The sequence below is a fragment of the Rhodamnia argentea genome, chromosome 7, assembly GCF_020921035.1.
Source record: "Rhodamnia argentea isolate NSW1041297 chromosome 7, ASM2092103v1, whole genome shotgun sequence".
In the NCBI taxonomy this organism is placed as follows: domain Eukaryota; kingdom Viridiplantae; phylum Streptophyta; class Magnoliopsida; order Myrtales; family Myrtaceae; genus Rhodamnia; species Rhodamnia argentea.
In genome coordinates, this window is record NC_063156.1 from 8,792,549 (window position 1) to 8,813,347 (window position 20,799).

At 39.3% G+C, this 20,799-nt stretch overlaps 2 protein-coding genes across 4 annotated transcripts; one reads left to right on the forward strand and one right to left on the reverse strand.

Moving 5' to 3' along the window:
• Positions 1–1,213: 1,213 nt before the first annotated feature.
• On the reverse strand, positions 1,214–16,432 carry LOC115729551 (pre-mRNA-processing factor 39-2). Of its 3 annotated transcripts, none has more exons than XM_030660168.2 (14): positions 16,193–16,432; positions 14,790–15,253; positions 13,911–14,020; positions 12,266–12,492; positions 11,530–11,697; positions 9,473–9,836; positions 8,845–8,988; positions 6,892–7,044; positions 5,857–5,973; positions 4,867–4,947; positions 4,614–4,763; positions 2,870–3,175; positions 2,102–2,206; positions 1,214–1,365 (listed from the first exon to the last, which is right to left on the reverse strand). In XM_030660168.2, exons 2-14 carry the CDS (start codon positions 15,217–15,219, stop codon positions 1,261–1,263), a joined length of 2,460 nt encoding a protein of 819 aa, XP_030516028.2. In that variant the 5' UTR covers positions 15,220–15,253; positions 16,193–16,432; the 3' UTR covers positions 1,214–1,260. The 3 variants fall into 3 exon arrangements, with proteins under 3 accessions (XP_030516028.2, XP_048139091.1, XP_048139090.1); XM_048283134.1 differs by having other exon boundaries at positions 14,790–15,083; positions 16,193–16,431; XM_048283133.1 differs by having other exon boundaries at positions 14,790–15,111; positions 16,193–16,431.
• A 3,318-nt stretch (positions 16,433–19,750) lies between these two features.
• On the forward strand, positions 19,751–20,381 carry LOC115729553 (mitochondrial import receptor subunit TOM9-2-like). The gene has a single exon (XM_030660177.2). The coding sequence runs from the start codon at positions 19,843–19,845 to the stop codon at positions 20,170–20,172; it is 330 nt and encodes a 109-aa protein (XP_030516037.1). The 5' UTR covers positions 19,751–19,842; the 3' UTR covers positions 20,173–20,381.
• Positions 20,382–20,799: the final 418 nt, after the last annotated feature.

A 20,799-nucleotide genomic window follows, 5' to 3' on the forward strand; every position in this document is an offset into this window, starting at 1 on the left:
TCGGTCTCTCTCTAACACAAAATCTAATTTTATCAAAAACATAAAATATCCGAAATTAGGAAGAATCAATCCGGACCTTTTACCATTTAACTTCGGAAAAGGCAGACAAAATTGGGCAGGCATTTCTTTTTTTTCATTTCTTTTTTATTTGGGAGGGGGAGAGGGTCAGTCAATCTCTGGCATGTGCTGACCTTGTTTTGCCGTAATTGGATAAGACAATCTTGCGGGGAGTTAGATTTTGCACAACCCCACCTCGTCCTCTTTGGAGAAAATTGGGTCTGAAAAAGCCCACAGACATCAGCCCCAGTTGGGGAATTCCGTGGCCGTAGGGCAACGCCCTTTTTTGCCCTGATTGTCCCCGACCTTTCGTTGGGCCGAAGATCTGATCTTCCATGATTAGATCTCCAATCATTCCCTTTTGTACAAAAGAAACCAATGATTTTGAATGCTTTGGGAAACGTTCCTATTTTGCTCGAAAGTCATAGTGAAGAGAGACGGGGGTCGAGACTATTCCCGAAACCCTAATTTTTAAGCACCGTGCTTTCTTTTGAGCACACAAGACATATCCTGTGCTACGCTCCAAGTTTTACATTTGAGGAAGCCGAGACTAATCCGGCGAAAGCTACCGCATTTCCTTCCTGGGGAACTATTTCATTCGGTCGCTTCGGGACAGCAAACTTTTAGCAAAGATGAAGATGGCAAACGATCGGTCCACAAACAAAACAGAGACCGAGATACCGATACTCGGGGACACTACTGTGAGCAACGCCATGAAGAATCTACATCTAGGGTATCTAGTATCTATTGTCTCGTTCCAACCTGTCCCACAATTCAGTTCTCCCCGTCAGTCATCAGGATTATGAGAAAACAAAGGCAGCAAAAAGTTTAACAAGTGAAAGCATAGGGAGATGCAAGAAAGATCCGAGCACCGCTTTAAAAGTGCATCGCTCTTTTTTTGGACCAAATACACTAATCATAAAAATGTGGAAGAAACAGAAACACAAGACCTAAACAATCCGGGAAAGGTAAAAAGAAAAGAACAGAAAAGAGGAACGACTATCCATCCCCACAAATCATCGCACAGCCTAACTCATATACTGCTGTCAAAAGACAAGAGTCAACTCTGTTGCTCCACCATCAACATCATCAGCTCCCCCTCGCTGGGTTCAAAAACCACAGGTGAAGTAAATTCTCGTGAGACCTAGGGATGAGTGTTCTATACAACAATCATGCAAACAAGGATGCTGCTGCTATCCCTGTTCAGTAGTAAGTCCCATAATAAGCCTGAGGCACCGACGCTGCTTGCTGAGATGGGGCTGTTGTGGCTGTGGCGACTGGTTGTGCATAACTCTGCTGTGGAGCGGCCTGATTACGTTGTGACAAAACTTCAGCTCTTAATAACACCATAAATTTACGGACAAAAAGAAAATATTGATTATGGCTTATCCCTTTCCAGCGATATTCGATAGTCAGACAGTAGCTACTCAACAGCAACGCTATTGTCACTCTCCTGAATAATTACGTCTGTTAAATAATTACGTCCATTCACATAGCAAAGACAAGTCCAAGCAAACTCAACAGTATTATTAAAAAAACGACTTGCAACTAGTTCATCCATGAGCCATTAGTGCTACTCCAAGACTTTAACCATTTAAAAGAACACAACCAGCAAATACGATTTGGGAGTCTAGAGCTTATGCAGGTGAGCAAAATAGGTTTTGGTGGTTCATCATTACCAACAAAACACAACTAATAGCAATTGCCTCCAAATCGAAGATAAGCTACCAAGCCTACTGCTTCCAAGTCATGTCGCGTGAAATAACATATAATGTTAAAAAAAAGGAGCATCTTTTGTACAAACTGTAAATACCAACGACTAAATCCAATAAAACTCCAACTAGTAAAGCTGACACGCGACTTAATGACAAACCCCAATATCAGAGAACGAAAAGCAAACCCCAATTAAAGTGATATCATAAGCATCCTCTGCCCACTTGTTTCCATACTAAATTCTACATGTTAAATCTTGCAGATTATACAGAGTCTCTAAGCAAGAAATATATGTAGGAACTGCAATATTAAATGCTAAAGTATTCGGTACCTGCACAGGATAAGTTGGAGGATAAGCCCCATATGAGGCAGTTGGTGCCACCGATGTTGATACTTGCGGGGTAGCATAGCTTGCCGGGTAACCACCATATGCAGCCTAATTCAAGGGCAGTGAGGATCAAAATGACCATGTAATTTTATGGTGGATAAATTTCAAGGTATGAGAAGGATATCAAGAGCCAATGCCACACTATCATGATAAGCAGAGGATTTAAAACAGCAAGGTCATAGTTGCCATCTAATCATTGAAGCAATCACTGGAATTCAGACCAATGCAAGTGACACATTACGAAAACTCAATATAACTATTCCACATTTTATTGTCTTTCTTCAATCATTTTCAACAAATGCTTTGCCAGATAGGTAAAAGGAAAATTAGCAAAAATTGAAATACTTATGAAGCAGATGAAAAGGGTTGCTCCGCACGAAAAGCCATGTGTTCCCATCTAAAGGCAAGTAAAACAGAAAAAAAAATCTTTACATTTCATGCACGTCCATACCTCTTCAACCAACATATCTTTACACCAAGGTGTTTATTTTGTATTGTAAAGCAACAAAAAGATCACATGCATACAGCACAGTACAGCAAGTAAGCCAAGGGACTGGTTAGACATGCAAATGAGAGTATTTTTACCCAAAGGTAAACATGTACTTGTCACAAAATTGTCCAACAAGCACAACAGCAATCGAATTGCAACATCAGACAGAGCAAGATATAGATATGTATGAACATTGCATTGGATATACGTCTCTAAATTACCGTCTGCTGGGCATAGGCGGGGTTCCATTGTTGCGCTGGTGCTTGGGTAACATGCGGCCAAGTTTGTGGTTGTACACCATAACCAGCTGTCCACTGGTTCTGTACACCTGGATATGCACCCATCAAAGACTGGACAGATGAAGGAGCAGAAGCATCAGGTTTCATTAGCTTAGATTTGTCTGAAGCTAGAACATCCTCTGCCTGACGCTTTTTCAACTGTGAAGCCAACCTATTGTGCAGGAAGATCTTAAGATGTCTATCATGAGCCTTCTTTATAGCCTGGGCATCTCCCACCAAATCCAGAAACTGCAACAGAAAATGGCAAGAAAATCATCTCGATCCGCATAATTAGTAAATCACACCACAATCTCTGTTGCATCACCTTTGACCCTTGAAATCATTCAATAGCAACTATAAATATAAAAGTAAATGACACGAAATGGTCCTTCATCTTTGGTCTAATATGCAATGTGGACTCTAAACTTTCAGTTTATTCAATGTGGACCTTGAACTATTGGTAAATATTTAATCCAGTCCCCGGACTACATGTAAATCTTCAACATTGTCCTTCCGTTACTTCAAGTTAACGAAATCCGTTGACGTGGCTTTCAATCCGTTAAGTTTGAACAGTAAACAAATATAAAAGTAAAATGAGGATAATTATTCACGTAAGATATTACACTACAAATAAGGATATAATAATCTAGGACATATTAACTCCTAATTTTTTGTCCTTGTCTAAAGTAGATTAAAAAAGGATGGACATGATAACATATCATTTTTAAAAATCCAACTCCGCAAATAATAATCCGCATCATCAAAATAACGTCTGATTTGTTGTTTGAGCAAACGAAATGACTACACTAAACATTTACCGGTAGTCCATAGACCGCATTGAACATGTTAAAAGTCAAGGAACGACGTTGCACATTGGGACAAATTTCAGGGACCATTTGTGCCATTTTCCCTAAATGTTACAACAACAATAAAAAAAAAAGGGACCATTCACTTCTCAATCTCCTGTGCAAAAGCATAACAGGCTTGTATAATTTGAAAGAGAGATGATGCTAACAAAGACGATAAATAAACAAAAAGTCCAAGCGAATCTCTCATATAAAAGAGATCCCCTCGTAGGCTTTTTCCCTCAACCCAATCAGGGGTCGAATTGAGTAGCACTATGATATATCACAATGCCTTTGTTTGAAACAGGAATGAGCAAAACAAATTCATTAAGCACCTATAGTACTCCACCTTAACTAGTAACCAAAATGGCCCTTTAAAAGAAAAGTCACAGAACCAAATTATAAAAAGTAATTACACCATGTTCAGCCATTAGGACTTCAATCAGAATCATTATAAAAAAAATAAACCTCTGAGATCCTAACAAATGTACGCTAGCCAAAACAATCTTTAAAGAGTTAAATAAAATAGATTAAAGCAAGAAAAAAAATATCACAATATTATATTTTAGGGTTCACTGTGTCCGATGATTGAAGTTCTTGGTGTGGTGGTTCATTCGCAAATTGTGAAATCAATAACTGAACTACAAAGCCCGTTCTGGTGCTTTTAGTGAAAAGGTCAATATTTGCTTTTAGTGTAAGAACCAAAAGACTATATTGTCAATTTTCTGAGTTTCATTATTAGAACAGTTCCGGAACATTCTGCAAAAGAACAAGTACAACGAACAAAATGACAATAATCAATCATACAAATGCACTCTTTACCAGAATCTTAAAATTTTTACCTCCAAAAAAATGGTAGATACATCCTCTCTCTCAGCTATACTCGTAGTATTAGGGCTGTCAGTGTTGGGAACAATGAACTTCTCAACCAAGGCATCTAAGTGATCAATTCTTTTCGGCAATGGCATCACTGTCTCCATCAAAATTAAGCTCTGCCCAAACCAAAAAGGCAAATAATCAGCATTACTATTGGTTTACCAGTAAAAGATTAAAAAGATCCTCCTAACTGCAAGGAGTGAAGGCAGTCAGGAGCACCTCAAGAAATGGCTTCGACAACTGGACATGCTCAGGAGCCTCATCTAGAACTTCTCTAGCTTTTTCCACTTTGCCCGTGGCCTACCAAGGGAAAGAGAGAGAATCAAAAGAATGAGATACGCTGTTAACAAGAGAGATTCACTCGAATGAAAGGACAAACATGTGAAATTCAGTTACAGCAAACATGGATGTGTTTGCACATGCCTACAGCAGAAAAATAGCTTTCTCAGAATTTATCTGCACACTAGACCATTAAATTGTAACACTACCAAACAGGCAACAGTAATTCATTCTTGCATATTTTCCCATTCAGGTGCTTGGTAAAGATCAGCTGCCCCATAGACTAAGATCATCAAAGATGTTGAGTTGTGCACTATGGACCAATTCACACAAAGATTACACCAAGACAGGTGAAAAATGTCAACACTCAAAAACCTCATCTGTTGGGTTTCTGGCCAGCACGCTAGTTTGAGCCTCTTTTCAACTAAATTCGAATGTGATTCTAAGGCCCTAGCAGCATCTGAAGGGACACAAAAGCTAGGTAAATGCACAGTGGATTATCTCACCCTTTTGAAAAAACAAGACTATTCTTGCTCCAGCCCCTTATGTCAAAAAAACAAAAGATAAATAACCCATGATAATGCTTCCACACTGCATGAGTTCCACCCTTTCAGACAGGCTCCGAAACAAGGTGACAGTACCCATTACAATGATAATAACAAGGTCTAACATAATGTGTTTGATCAGCTCATCCTTCAGTCAATAAGCCCTTTCTGCTCTATTTTCAATCATCTGATTTAAATGGAATTTAAAGATTGACAAACTAACATAAAGCTAACAGAAGCTGAGTGAAAATATCTATTCCCTACGAGAGCAAAAATAAAAACATATTTTCCTGTCAGAGGCGTGGCACTCTTCCAGTATTAAAAGCAGAGAGATATACAGCACTAAAAGGTAAGACAAGCAGAAATTTTATAATACAAGACCCACCAAGTACAGAAAACGCGCATACTGAGCAAACAACACTGGTAAAGCTTGTGAGTGTTCCTTTCCTTTCTCAATAGCAATTGCCTGTTCATATACCGCCAAAGCATCATCCAAGTTCCCCTGAAATACCAGAAGCCATAAAATGCATATCACAATCAACATAAGAATCTTTAACAACCCTGATGTTATACCCCACTGCACAAAAGAAAAATGGTATAATTGACCTTGTTAAGAGTTCAAAACTCTATTTCTAAGCAAATTGTCAATTTCCTAATGCAATCACCAACAAGAAAATAGCTGATTTCATCTAGGAATTCTCACATGTTTGCATGAAATACCAAGTTAGCATCTTATTGAAATGCATTTTTCAAATGAGTTTGTAAATGACCCAAGCACAGGAATTCCCTTGCCTTAATAATCTAACAAAAAAGAGTTACAAGTCGGGCTACAGGTAAGTCAATTGAGAGAAGATGAGAAAAATACCAAAAGCTAAAAATATGATTCATGCATTTCAGCAGAATCTATATAACAGAGAACCTGGACCCTCGAAGCATTGGTCTAGCAAACAGACCTAAAGATAGTCTATCGTAATAAATCCCGAAGGTCTGAAAGATAAATTCCCACCATTCTTTGAACATTCCCAAATACCCCCCCCCCCTCTCCTTACATCCCTAAAAAAAAAAACCACACAAAAAAAAAAAAAACAACATAAAAGAAAGAAAGAAAGAAAAAGATAGCAGCTTCTTAGGTCAAGAGGAAAACAGGATCAAATTGTTAATGCTATTCAACCGAAAAATAAGAATTGAGTTTGGGGTAATTTGAAACAAATTACGTTCTATGTTTGAATTTTCCACACAATAAAATATAACTTTAGCGAAAATTAAGAAAAAAATATGTCGACTTTAAACGCCTTCAAACTATTATGAAAAGGTGACGGATGATCAATACAACAGAAAGTAGAGTTTGCAACATTGAAAGGGGAAAAAAAATTAATTGTTCCAAGCATAAGTCAAACCAAACACACAACCATGAACTTACCAGCCTTCTTTCCATATTGGCATGCTTTATTATGGCCTCAAGAAGACCTGGTGAAATTTCAGTGTGGACAAGTTGATAAGCAGCTCGAGCAGCCAGTATGTCATCATTATGTTCCTTAAACCAAGCTGCAAAAAGGTGGATCTCCGGTTGTCTCTGGAAATTTACTCAATGATAAGTTGCAAATGGATAACCCAAGTATATACATACAGCACAGACAATCTAAATTATAGCGCTCACTGGATCAGCTGGAGTTCAGAAAGCTCAATTGGAGTACAAGAAGCTCACGGCAGTTTACTTCCAAATCAAAATCCTTTTGCGGTCCTTATTTTGTTTCTTTGTAATATACTCTGCAATACACTCCCCCAAGTATATACATACAGCACAGACGACTTAAATTATAGAGCTGACTGGATCAGCTGGAGTCCAGAAAGCTCAATTCGAGTACAAGAAGCTCACGGCAGTTTACTTCCAAAATCAAAATCCTTTTGCGGTCCTTATTTTGTTTCTTTGTAATATACTCTGTAATACACTCCCCCACCTTGTCCCTATATCTAGATTCTAGTAGTCTTTATGCAGTACATATTATCACATCCAAAAGAAAGAACCTAATTCAAAGTATCTTACCAGTCAACTATAGAAATCAACTAACTATGAGTTGAATTACTACCTTTCCACATCACAATAAGCTCCAACATCTCATTGCACAATTGTCACTAGAAACTGTGTTTTACTACCTTTTGCGGTCCTTATTTTGTTTCTTTGTAATGTACTCTGTAATACACTCCCCCGCCTTGTCCCTATATCTAGATTCTAGTAGTCTTTATGCAGTACATATTATCACATCCAAAAGAAAGAACCTAATTCAAAGTATCTTACCAGTCAACTATAGAAATCAACTATGAGTTGAATTACTACCTTTCCACATCACAATAAGCTCCAACATCTCATTGCACAATTGTCACTAGAAACTGTGTTTTACTCTATTTAACCTCAACATTTGCAAGAGTTCATACGTTTCAGGATACAGCTCCCAAATGCAAGGAAGAGTCTGTTTGTTGACAGAGATAAACGGAGGAGTGACAAGGGATGGCTGTTGCCTCCCCTCCCTGATTCATACAGGGCACTAATGTCCAATAGCAAGATAGAGCCCGCCAGTTTTTTTTTTTTTTTTAAAAGTCAATTAGCCCTTACTTTTGAAAAAAGGCAATTCATGTCCACTACTTTAACATTGCTATTGAAGCTTGTTTCCCAGGTCATAAACTAGTCATCTGAAACTAGATGAGTTACATCCCTTAACAAAGCCAGATAACTCCATTTAAACTGCTAAGAGTACATTAATTTTCCAATCATGTAACTTTTAAAGAGTAAGATCACTAATTTCTACTTTCCTAGACCTTTAACACAAACACTTCAGTCATCCACAATTGTGCAACACACTAGCAAGGTCCCATGTGTACATCCAGATAAGGTGCAGAATTGTCGAAGTTTTGGAAGAGAAAAGGAAAAAAGGAAAAGAAGTGAGCTGAGATAAAAACTGGAACCCATGCACTTAGCAGGTGTATTACTTAGCCTAGGAATCCACATGCGGAGAAATGGAATTGGGAGTGCATAAACAGCTAACCCTAACCCAAGCACACACAATAACACATAAGAACACTCAAATATGGACTAGTGACAAAAACAAGGTCTGACACAGGTTGAGAGCAGACCGCAATAAGAATTATCCACATCACAAGTCTCACAATTAATAGGACATAAGATCAAGCAACCTAAATCCTGCCCAAAGACTTGGCAACAAAATGTTTGAAGAGAAACTGTATATTTAATGTAGGCAACCAAAAATGACAGCTAAGACCAATTTATATAGAGAATATGTTGCTGAACTGAAAATCCAATCACTAAGAAGCGAGTTTCCAACACTGTGAGAGGTATGACCAGAAGTACATTTCATACCTTAACGAAAACTTGAGTAGCACGGATAAGCGCATTTTCCGCAAGATCCAAACTTCCATGTGCTTCCATGCTTTTAACATATCTTATCCAATGCTCGGGGTAATTGGCACATGCTATTAGACATCTTTCATACAACTTTACCACCTGATAACCACAAAATATTACAATGTCATTACATTGCGGCATGCTACACCAGAGAAATAGACAAATAACACAAAGCACGGGGAGATATGCATAAGAAGTACTCCGTTGCGGAATAGAGAGGCCCCTCAAATAGGAAAGGAGGGAACCTCCTTGCCTGACAGACAGATGGTTAGGAAGATAAGTAGACACCTGCATGCATAACATTGGAACTTTAAAAATAAAAGAATTTATGGAAGACATCACAAACCTAATATGTCCACTGACAAATGAGGGTTTGAAATACTTAGCCTCAAAGAAACCAAATGGTAGGCCCATGCTTTAGTCTCAGTACAATTTGCCGTTTAAAAAGTAGCTTCATCCAACGGTTTACCCAAAAAAGCATATCATGCAGCAGATATTACTGATTGTAAGCCAATGCTGAATATCAAACACAACCGAAAAATCAAATGATAGTGATAATCAAATTGACAAGAGATCCCAATACCTTGCTAAAGTCACCTTCTCTTTCTATAAAATTCAGATAGTTATGCCAATTTTCAAGTTCTCCAACATTCAGGGGCTTCACATGAAAGTAGGGCCTCCCAATAGCTGTTTCAAAACCAACGATCTTAGAATCGAACTCTTTAGCTTTCTTATACATCTCTTCTCTAATGGCGATATACTTCTCCAACTCCTCTGCTTCTGTTAAGCCAGCACTTACAAGTTTAGGAGACTGTCCACTAGTATCAGGACGAACTTCCCCTTCATTCACTTGGTCAACAACCTCTGATACTATACTGGCTGCTGATGCTGCTTCCTCAGCAGTCCTTAACTCGGCTAGAGGCCGATTGGCAGCCAATTCCTTAAAGCTGCAGCATCATTCAAGCCAGACCAACAAATCAATGGAAGTTATTTGCTTGTCACTAATCCATTCCTTTGTAAATGGAACAGGACATCAAATTGGAAATGTAAAATGATAAGATGAAAATAAGAAGAAAAGGAAAATTAACCAACTACAAAAGGACATCAAATCAAGCAAGTATTTATGATGCTATGCACACAATGACTCGTATCCAAAGAAATAGTGAGTACATATCCGCGCAACAAGTCAAACTACACAAGCTAAGAAACAGCCATCCCAAATTTCAAGCAACCGTAGGAATTCACACTTCGGATGGCATAGAACCCCAAGAAAAGAATAGTCAACATGAATCAACCACAAACTTTTTATGAAAAACCAGAAGTATACAACTTACATATAAAGGACTAAGATGAAGCAACAATAAAAACTCTGAAATAAGGTACAGCAGTTGAAGCTCAACCAGCACCCTTGGACAGAATTTGCAAGGTCTAACCACAACAGTGCTTACTACCAGCTAAAATGCAGGTCTTTCCAATACATCACTTCTAAAACTTACCAACTTAGTTAAGCATTATTAGAGCCTGCCGCTGAACAAAAGGAAAAAAACCTTCACATGGAGATCTCAAGACATGCCACATGGTAATGACTTACAAAACATAAAAGAAAAATATCACACAGCACATATATGTGATTAAGGCAATCAGAAGGACTGGAGGAAACCCAACACATAAATACCAATTATTTTAACAAGGCAGCTCAACATTGAAACTGTTATCCAATAAGGACCAAATATGCAAAATTAGTTCATGCTCTAGAATAGACGTCCAATTCATCCGATTTTAAAAAATTAAACAAGAGAACGAACTATTCTGGAGTAGAAATTGACTGGCACAGACTCGCTAAATTACATGAGGGCATGCTAGACAACATTCTTTTTTAGGTAAAAAATGTGCTTTTGATCCTTTATCGTTATCTTTGTTGTGGAACAAACATATATTCTGATACCTCAGGAAGCCTTGAGAGTAATTAATGGGTTTATAAACATCTACAAAATCTAACCATCTATGAGGTCACTATAGATGTCAAGTAGAGCATTATATATCCCCTTTCTTTGGTAACTTCCTCCTGTATTATGAGGACAGGTCTTTTAGCCAGAGGACAATTCTTATAGTTTGACTTGATAGTGCAATGGAGAAGACGCTTTTCTCCGGGCTTTCCTATTCTATTTACCGCTCTCTGCTTTGACTCTTAGATGAAAGATGCAAGATTCAGGTGCATAAAAAAGAACAATCCCACAACCTGAAGAAAAAGGGTCCCCAATCAAGCTAGAAAAACTTCATGCAGTAAATGTTGCTCAAAGGACCCAATCAAGTTAGATAATCCCCCCCCTCCAGCCCGCCCGGTGACTTTCGGGCTGATTTGGGGGGAGATAATTCTCCACCAATACAGAAAGCCTTTTTGTAAAAATCAGGGGATTCCCGGCTTTTTGCTTTAAATTTCTGGTACACACAAAATCCAAGTATTGATCTAAATGCTTTTCCTAGACGTAGAGGACTCCTCCTCCAGAACTTGATTTTGTATATGGGTTTGCATCCCCTTGGTGCCACATAATATCATATATTGTACTATCTAGTTTCTAATGCTATAGCATTAAGCCTTGGATTGATGATGAGACAAGAAGAATGGAGAACTAAGACTACCTGTTATAATACTTATCCAGGTACAAAATTGGACTCTCAAATATCCTTGTGTAGATCATTGCGATACGGCACCAGTCCTGCTGTCTATACTCGTATTCTATGTATTCATCCCAAAGAGAATAAGAGAGGTAATCAGTTCCAACATAAGCTAATCCCCGTTCAAAAAGCCTGCAAAACAAGCAAAATTACTCGACATAAGTAGAATCTCTGACTCCAAAATAATAAAAAAAAAGGTAGACCACGGTGCTAACATTGAAGAAACGATTCATTCTAACAGCACGCAATGCTGCCAAATGCCACATTTACCTTCCTCAAATAAATCATACAATGTCCGTCAAATTGAGGAGATAAGGTCATCTTAGCCCATAACTGGATGAATCTTCCCAGCAGCGATTTGCATATCGATGCACCGATATCAAAGCTAAATACAGCCATAAGTTGGGCACTAGATGACTACGACTCAATTCTTCCAAAGAAAGAACACCAAGACTTAGGCTTACCAAAGGAGCATTTAAGAGAAACATGTCCTAAAAAATTCACAATCTATGAATAAGATAGTGACAAAATAAATCTCTTATTCCATCGTTCCTCCATACACGTGGCCATCACTGTTCCAGGCATATTAAGACACGGTGAGAAAGAAGAAAAGGAAATGACCAAGGAGACTAAGAACAGAAAGGAATGAGCAAAACTAACCCAAAAGCATAGAAACAGATAGACAAACAAAGAGCTTTACCTTCTTATGACCTCTGGATCTTCATACTTGCTGATGGCAAATCGGCAATAGTGCAACCAGATGTCAACAGAGTAAGTCACCCCCAGCACAGCTCTCTCATAAACCCCCACAGCTTTTTCAGTAGAGCTGGTCGCCTCGTGCTCTGCGTACTTCTTCCAGTAACCATAGCACAGTGGAAATTCTGCCAAAAAGGCATCATAGACTCTCCGAATTTTCACTAAATTTCCCTGGATATGAGATAAAAATAAATGACTGAGAATTACGATTAAGCCATACTTGAAGTAAAATTCACATGCAATCTGAGAGAAAGAAATGCCTAAGCCAACAAAGTTGGGAATTCTTCCACAAGGTAAAAGGGCAGGACAAAAAGACTAAATGCAAAACATTTAATGGCAAATCGGTAAGAAGAGTAGCAATCCCAAAGCAGAAATCATGAATAATAAGTTAACAGAAAGGTAGGATACAAATTGGCATATAAATACCAAGTGTATAAGTATGCATAAGACTGTACCCAGTAGCAGCTCGGTACGCAATTACAAACAACAAATAAGTGCTTCAAATAGTAGGAATCTAATCCCCCTCAACCAAGCAACAATAAGAACAAAGTACTATGTTTTCTAAACTTATCAACCGCAGAACAATATACTGATGACTAAGCATAGTTATGTCTCCATATTTCAACGAATACATAATGGGATAGCATCATTACAACCACAGTTATCTATATAGCCATGACAATACCAGGTTTTACATGGTCTTTTTCGTACAAGAAGCTTTGAAATATGAAAACAAACAGAAAGTTGCAAATGTGACCGTAATTTCACTCGCGGAGAATAAACTTCACGTAAATCATCTGGTTTAGCATAGAGGAGAATTCTAAGGAGGAATACCCCTTATATACGAGCCTTTTGGAACATCATACTATCAAGTCAATTTCAGGATTCGGCACAAAAAGAGATCTCAAAAGTCAAAATACATTGTCAATAGGCCTCCTAGAAAATAGAAAAGTAATACCCTTCCCATAAGGCTTATGCAATTGTCTTCTCCATTAGGAAAATGAGATAAAACAGTTAATGTCGTACAGCCAAAATAACTTAGCAAATTATGTCTGGCTGCAGCCATTTCCAAGCTGGTGGTGTAGGAATCAAATCAAGATAAACAAGGCGTTTACACAATGGCTATATTTGGCTAGTGGCCCTTTGGAAAAAAAAAGGTTATGGAAATTGCGCAATGCCAAATATCAATTGCTGGAGTGAAAGATTGATTGCAGCTGTTAAGCCGGTGGCATAAAATTCCAAAGATTTGGGTTTCAGTTCAATGTTCCTCTCTTTTTGGAAGGGCATTCTGGCATGTCCCTTGAGAAAGATAGCGTATGGCAAAAAGTAATTAGATTGGTGAAGCCTTTCTTGTGAAGTTTTATCCTTTAGGGGAAGGTTATTGTTTTGCCGGAGTTTCACATATCATTCGTTCACAAGCCCCTCAGATACACTTTATTTCCTTACCTCAAGGATTGGGACAGTCCTAAAAAAAACAAACGCTTCTAATATGCCGTATCAGATCTGTCTCACAAAATTCTCTCAGACCAATGCCCTAATAAAGATGGACCCTATTAAAACCTACGATATCCAGTATGCTGTGGATGTACCTCAGTGACCTTCTCTGTCTCTTCAATCAAAGCAACCCAAGCATCAAAATCTAGAGAATTCGTCCTCACAATGCTCCATAGTCGATCTTCTTCCGCAGACATAGCAAGCACTACACGTGAAAGCAGAGACTATGCATATCAGAACCAGAAGAGAGTCAGCAAGACAATGAAATCGAGATAAATTGTGCCCGAATAAAAGGAGTACCGAACTACAGAACAACCAGAGAAAAACTTCATGATACAAATTGTCAGCACACCATGTTCTAGCCATACGTAAGCACCCAGAAGGAGAAGACACGGGAGAGTAATGATACATAACAGTGGTTGTAACATTGCAAGGGGTATCCAAGTGTCAAGAAAGGGGCAGATTTGCAGACTGAATCTCATTGATTCCATATTCACACTAAAAAGCTCTATCTTGTAAAGGATATTCAAGCTAATTGCTTTTCCAGGTCCACAGATACTAGCACAATATATAATTTGGTACTCTTAAGACTCATTCAAACAGAAAGCACCCCAAGAACCATTACATCAGCATCCGTAAAACTCACTATTATGATGTCAAAAGAAGTATCCTTGAATCTCGTCCTAGAGTACATGTCTGCAAACAACATTCCCGATTATCAATTAACATCAATTTTGGGCTACCGAATTCTTTACAACCTTCAGAGGTGGACAGCGTAAAAAATTTTGTGCAGCTAAATCCCTGTAAAGAATCAGCATTGCTCAAAAATAGTTCTTGCTAGTTCCTATGCTCAAGAAAGAGCGCTCCAATGCACGATAATGCAACTGACAACAGAAACCAATGGACGACTATAAGTAGCCAATAGACAACGTCCAATAATCCAATCAAAATAAGAAATGCAGAAGAGAACACACCCGAACCATCTTCTGACAGTGGCTCCACTGCATTGGCGCCTGCATCATGAGAACTGTTGCCATTCTCAGCAGACACAGCCTCACTTGTAATGCTACCATTAACAAAGGAATCATAAGCAGAAGCTCCAGACGAAACAACTCCTGCATTCTCAAAGTTAGCAACGTCCTGATTTATATTAGCCATCCCAACAGTTGGTTTACCCTCATATGTCTTATTCACATATGGTCCCTGAGTAGTAGCATTCAAATCCATGTTGAGAGCGTTAGCTGAAGTCGTAGATGCTGGAAACTCTCCTGTAACCCCACTGAAGGCATTAGCTTCCTGGATGATATTCGAAGCCCCATCAACATTAGCAATAGAATTGCGCCCAGCAGTTGAATATCCCATTGTATTAGATGTTTGGGCAATCAGCATTTCACTATCTCCCATGCTTATGGACAAAATTTAGACTGTATGGAGTAAACTGCACAACAAATTACATGTAAGGACCCACCTCGGCAGCAAAGTTATCCATATATTTGTTTGGAGGATTGCACCATACTACTTAGAGTAATTTTCTGAATACAAAGTGCATATGACCGATTGTAACTCAAATTTGTATTTGCACGAATTTTTTTCAGAATTTAATCTCAGATTAAATTCCATTGCTACTCGCACTGACTAGCTGACAGAAAAGGAAACCAGAACCATAACTCATCCTATTACCAAAGGATTACTAAATGGAATGTGGACAAATTTTGATAACTTGAGTGAAACTCACGCAGCGAAACCACTGAGTTTAAACAAAATACATGGAAATGATAAAAGAAGTAGCACATTCACACAAGAGTGCCGAGGAGGCGAGTTGGTACCAGGACCCAAAAGGTGATTGTGAAATTACACAAAAGTCGTGCAATTGCTTGTGTCACAGAGTTTCTAGGGCATTGCTTTTCATATTTTTCTAGCAAAGAGGATAAATTCAGTAGTCCTCAAGATGTGTGACAGTATTAAGGGCGTCCCACGTATACAATGATGTATGTAGAGTTCCTCAGCTAACTAAATGCTATAAAGCTCGACCCAGCCGCCCATAGAGTCAAACTGCCCTCGACATCAAGGGAGAGATCCCAATACTAGCAACACAACAGGTGGCAATTAGACTAAAGAATCCCCATCTCACTCGGTTCCTCTGGGAAAAACCAAAAAACGGCAAGAATTTCTCGGCGCCGAATACCACGAAAGAACTTACTAAACGCTCGGTATACCACAGCCACAGTTGCTACAGCTAAAAACTGGTTCCAAACCAAGGCTGCAAGCGGAGGAGCAACGCAACAAACCCGGAAACCGCGAGCACAAATCAAGCAGCGAGGCACGCCGGGAACGTGGTCGAGAGAGATATGAAGAGCGCGCGAGAGATGGACATTACCGTCACAAAGCAGCCGTGCCGACGCCGAAGGAGGAGGACCGGTCGGTGGTCGGCGCTGGCGCAGGAGCTGGCGCGGCGAAGAGAGGGGCCGAGCAGCGCCGAGGGAGCCGCGAGAACGCGAAACAAGGCCCGCCGGGAGAGAGAGAGAGAGAGAGGGAGGATTTGAGGATTAGGGTTTGCTCGCTCTCTCTCTTTTCCGGTTTTGGGAGGGAAGTGTTATACGCAGCAGCGTTCCTCTGGAAGGGGAGGCGAGAGGCGTGGGGTTGTAGGAGTCAGGCAGAAACATAATCCAGCGCTCGCATTTTCTTCCTAACGAAATTAAAATAAATTTCGATTAAAAAAAAAGGAACTTCCTCTCGTTTTTCCAATTTTTCTCCAAAAAAATTAAAAAAAAATTCAAGTGGGGACCAGGATCACTCGCCAGCTAAAAGACGATAGACTAGGAAGTTTTCCTCCATGAGATATACCTCGACTAGGCCCGTTCAGAAATTCACTCGCAACTTCAAATCGGGCTCGTGAGGTTTCGTTCAGACTATGGATTTCGCGCTCCTCCTTGCATCGCTTTTCTGATGCAATTCTCCCCGCATGTAATTGTGACGAACTCAAGCTTCTCGACTTGCAGAGTATTTTCAATCGCAATCATTCAGATATCCGATTTCAACAAATTAAAAACTGATTACATAAGAATGGTATCCATAGAAAGTACGATGCGAGAAAAGTCGGTGCCGTATAAATACCCAAATTTATCAATAGATATATGTACCGTTAACATCGATCTTTATCGAATCTACGGCCACGTGGATGGTCGGGCAAGGGACACAATCTCTCGCCAGTTTTGTTTTTGTGTTCTCTTTTGGTTTTCCTTTCTTTTTTCTTTCTTTTTTTTGGTTTAGGAATTTCTTCTGATGAGGTGCTAAGTAGTGGTCGCAACAAAAGTACTTTATTGCACTAATTAGACAGATTGTAAAAATTTTAGCACTCTGTTACATTTTTACCGTAAATTTGAATTTCCGATACACTTATTCCCACCTCCAAATTTCAAAGTAGATTTACTCAAATAAACGAGCCGCGCCTCGTTTTATTTATTGTTTCCTCGCGAAGACAAAAGTTAGGTTAATTCTCGAATCGGATTGGTTTTCTTAAATAAGTCAAACCAAAAAAGACGAAGTCACATCACACCAAAATGTAAATTTGCTCTCGATTTTTTCTTTTTTGGTCGGAAAATTTGTTCTCATTTGGTAGCACGAGTAATCGGATTTTTGTCGTGTGCCCAATCAACACCCATGGCCGTTCTAAATACTAAGCTAATCACATAAGATTGAGCCCAGCTTTATCATCCAAGCTAGTAATAATAATACTAGCTTTTTGCGAGTGTTTAATTGTCGGTGAGTCGATAATATTTGATGTAAATTTATAGTTTTCTTCAATTATATATAAGCACGTGATATGTAAAACAACAGTGGTCCCAAAGGAAAGAATAAAGAATTTAGGCCCCATTAATTTCCCGAAAATGTGACATTTTTTAAAAATCCGAAAAGTTATTTTTCAGAAAAACGACAATATTTTTCAATATTTAGCTAATACTTGAAAATGAGCTAGAAAGTTTTTTTTTTTTTTTTCGTTTGATATTTCGTTGAATGGACATTCACTATTCGAGCACTACCGATCGGTGACATGCGTATGGGTAATCAAAGAACTTGTCACGGGCACCGGAGTCTCAAGCCGATATCCTTGACTCCTAGCCCTAGGAACGAGCACATGCATTGGTCTTGGGTTACCAAAATCAAGCCCGACAACTTGATGCCCGTGCTCGACTCCCTGGTGCCCAAGCCTAGGTCTAATGAGGCTAGGTCCAAATCCAAGTGCCCGAGCTTGGATCTATCGAGTCGGGGTCCCTAGGCCTAGGTCTATCGAGGCCGGGCTACAAATCAGGCGCTTGAACCCAAGTCCTTGGAGGTTGAGCTCGCAATCTTAGCACTCATGCTCAAGTCCATCAAGGCTAGGCCCTGGTCCTTGGCACCCAAGCCTACCATCGATATGGGACTGTGCTTAGGCATGTGGGTTTAGTTTGACCTAGTGTCTCAAGCACGGGCACTAGTGTTTTGGCCTTCGGCCTCGATGAACCTGGGTAGGGGCATCAAAGTCTTAGGCCCGACCTCGATGGACTAGGGCCTAGGCGTCGGAACCTAGCTACGTTGCCAAGGGCCTAGGAAAGAGCGTTGGGTTTCTCTTACCCAAACACATAGTTCCTAATTTAAGTGTTGATATCGATTCTTTTAAAGAGGAAATCATTTTCCTAAACTCGAGCTTTGGTAGGAAAATATTTGTTTTTGTTGACTCATTTTCTATACGATCCAAACCCTTAAAATGAGAAAAATATTTACCAAAAAATGTTTTCCACCAAATAAATTGAGTGAATCAACTAAAAACTCCTTTACTCGTCCTCCATATTTAAAAATTAGTACTTTCAAAGTTATCACACCGAAGTGAAATTTTAATTTATTTCCTTTCCATACTTATTAATCCGCATCGAAATTAACATTTGCAAGAAATAATAGAGAATCTAGACAAAAAAAGAAAATCTGCGAATCTCTACCGATATAATACGTAGTTATAAGTAACATCCACAATTATATTGTACTATTTTTGTGAAATTTCTCCACACGTGTTAAAAAAAAAGAAACAACTATTAAAATGTATGTAATTACACTCTTGTACGAGATAAAATTGTTAGAAAAAATATATTTCTCCGCACATTAATATCGGTTTACCAAATTTGTGCTAATAAAAAACAATTTAAAGAAAGTAATTTCTCCATTATATTGTTCGTGATGTCAATAACACATTTTGACTGTGTTCGTTTCGCAAAAAATGAGATGTTTATGAAAAATATTTTCAAGAAATGACAATATTTTACGATATTTCGCTGAAATTTGAAAATGAATTGGAAAATATTTTTTTTTCATGTACACCTTTTAATAATTCTTATTTTTAGTTATTTTTTATTTTATTTTTAAGAAATTCAATTTTTATTTTTATTTTTTTTTTTTCTTGTTCCTTCTTCTTTGGCCAAGCTTGGCCGAGCCACAGCCTAACGACCAGCTAAAGAAGAAGGGAAAGGAAAAAAAAAGTAAAGAAAAAAGATAAAAATAAAATATAAAAGTCTTGAATTAAACAAAAAATTAAAAAGAAAAAGATTGCGAAGGAGTAGAGGAAAGAAATACGAGGGAAATCATCTCCTCAAAACGTTTTTTCGTGAATGAATAATGTCTTTCTTGATTTATTTCGTAAATCATATGTCGAATTTTTTTTAATGAAGTTATTTTTCGTCAAACTAACGGTATTTCATATTTCATTCACACGTGTGTCATACTAAAAGCACAATCACATCATGTCAAGCCTTCTTTTATTCCGAGCGTTCGGGCGTCCAAGCGCAGAAGCAGAACAAGGACACTTTTTCGGTCTAGTTCCTCCTCTACACTTCAGTGAACCGGACGGACCGATTACCATCATTTGAACCGGCCAAACCCTCTTTTCTCTCGAGCGTCAGCCCCCCTCGTTCAAAACCCTCGTTCATCACTTCTCTCTTCCACTTCCTCTCTCTTCCTCTCTCTCTCTCTTCATCGCTGCCCTTCGTCGCCGCGAGATCAATGGCGTCCTCGGCGCGCAAAGGCGGAGTCTCCCTCCCCGACAAGCGGAACCCTAAGAGCGGGGGCGGCGGCGGCGGCTTCGGGAGCAGCATCATTTCCAGAATCTCGGAGTCGCAGATCGTCGCCACGGGGAAGCGGGCGGCGGGCGACGCGACGTTCGTGACGAAGAAGCTCCTGAAGAGCACGGGGAAGGCCGCTTGGATCGCCGGCACCACCTTCCTCGTCCTCGTCGTGCCCCTCATCATCGAGATGGACCGCGAGCAGCAGCTCAACGAGCTCGAGCTCCAGCAGGCCAGCCTCCTCGGCACTCCTCCCGTCGGACAGAAATGAAAGAGTGTGGTAACAGTTCCGGTCCCTCTTAGATTTGTTGCTGGTGTGAATTTGTTGCACTACCGGGGCTGGGATTTCGAGCTTTCGCTTCCTTTTTCCAATATAATTGTAGTCGTAGCCATTGGACAATGGTCGTCTTAATCAGTGTAATTTCTGGAATTTTGTTAGTTCAATAAGATTTCGAGATAAGATTTGGCGATTATTAGTTCTGTTGAAGTGGTATGACCTCTTTGTTTTCCTTTCTTCTTTTGTCAATTTTGCAGTGTATTCGAAGTTTATATGCTCGTCTTGCATGTCCAGGTTTCTACTTTATGCCTAAATTGAGCAGTACTATGTAGGCCGAGACGCGTTCTTTGCCTAGGATTCTTAGAATTTAGTTAATTCTAAGTTCGCAATAATTCTAAAGGATGGACCTATTCAATTTCTCATTGGCATGGATTCGTGCCTTCAAGAATTCCCTGTTAGTTCTTCTGTGTTACTCATAGCATGACATTGCTTTTGGATGGGGTGCTTTTGATAAAAGAGAAGCCATCAGGCTGATTACTGGGGAAACAGAGACGAAAGGAAAAGGACGAATCAAGAGCACATCGTGTTTTGCAGGAGGAATTATAAGGTTAAGACGAATGA

Excerpts from the sequence above, each read along its gene's own strand:
- LOC115729551 (XM_030660168.2), bottom strand. The coding sequence starts at position 15,219 with ATGGGAGATAGTGAAATGCTGATTGCCCAAACATCTAATACAATGGGA. Across the intron at positions 9,837-11,529 it reads CTGGATAAGTATTATAACAG|CTTTAAGGAATTGGCTGCCA; the intron begins GTAGTCTTAGTT and ends ATGATGCTGCAG. Across the intron at positions 4,948-5,856 it reads ATGCGCGTTTTCTGTACTTG|GCCACGGGCAAAGTGGAAAA; the intron begins GTGGGTCTTGTA and ends TTCCCTTGGTAG.
- LOC115729553 (XM_030660177.2), top strand. The coding sequence starts at position 19,843 with ATGGCGTCCTCGGCGCGCAAAGGCGGAGTCTCCCTCCCCGACAAGCGG.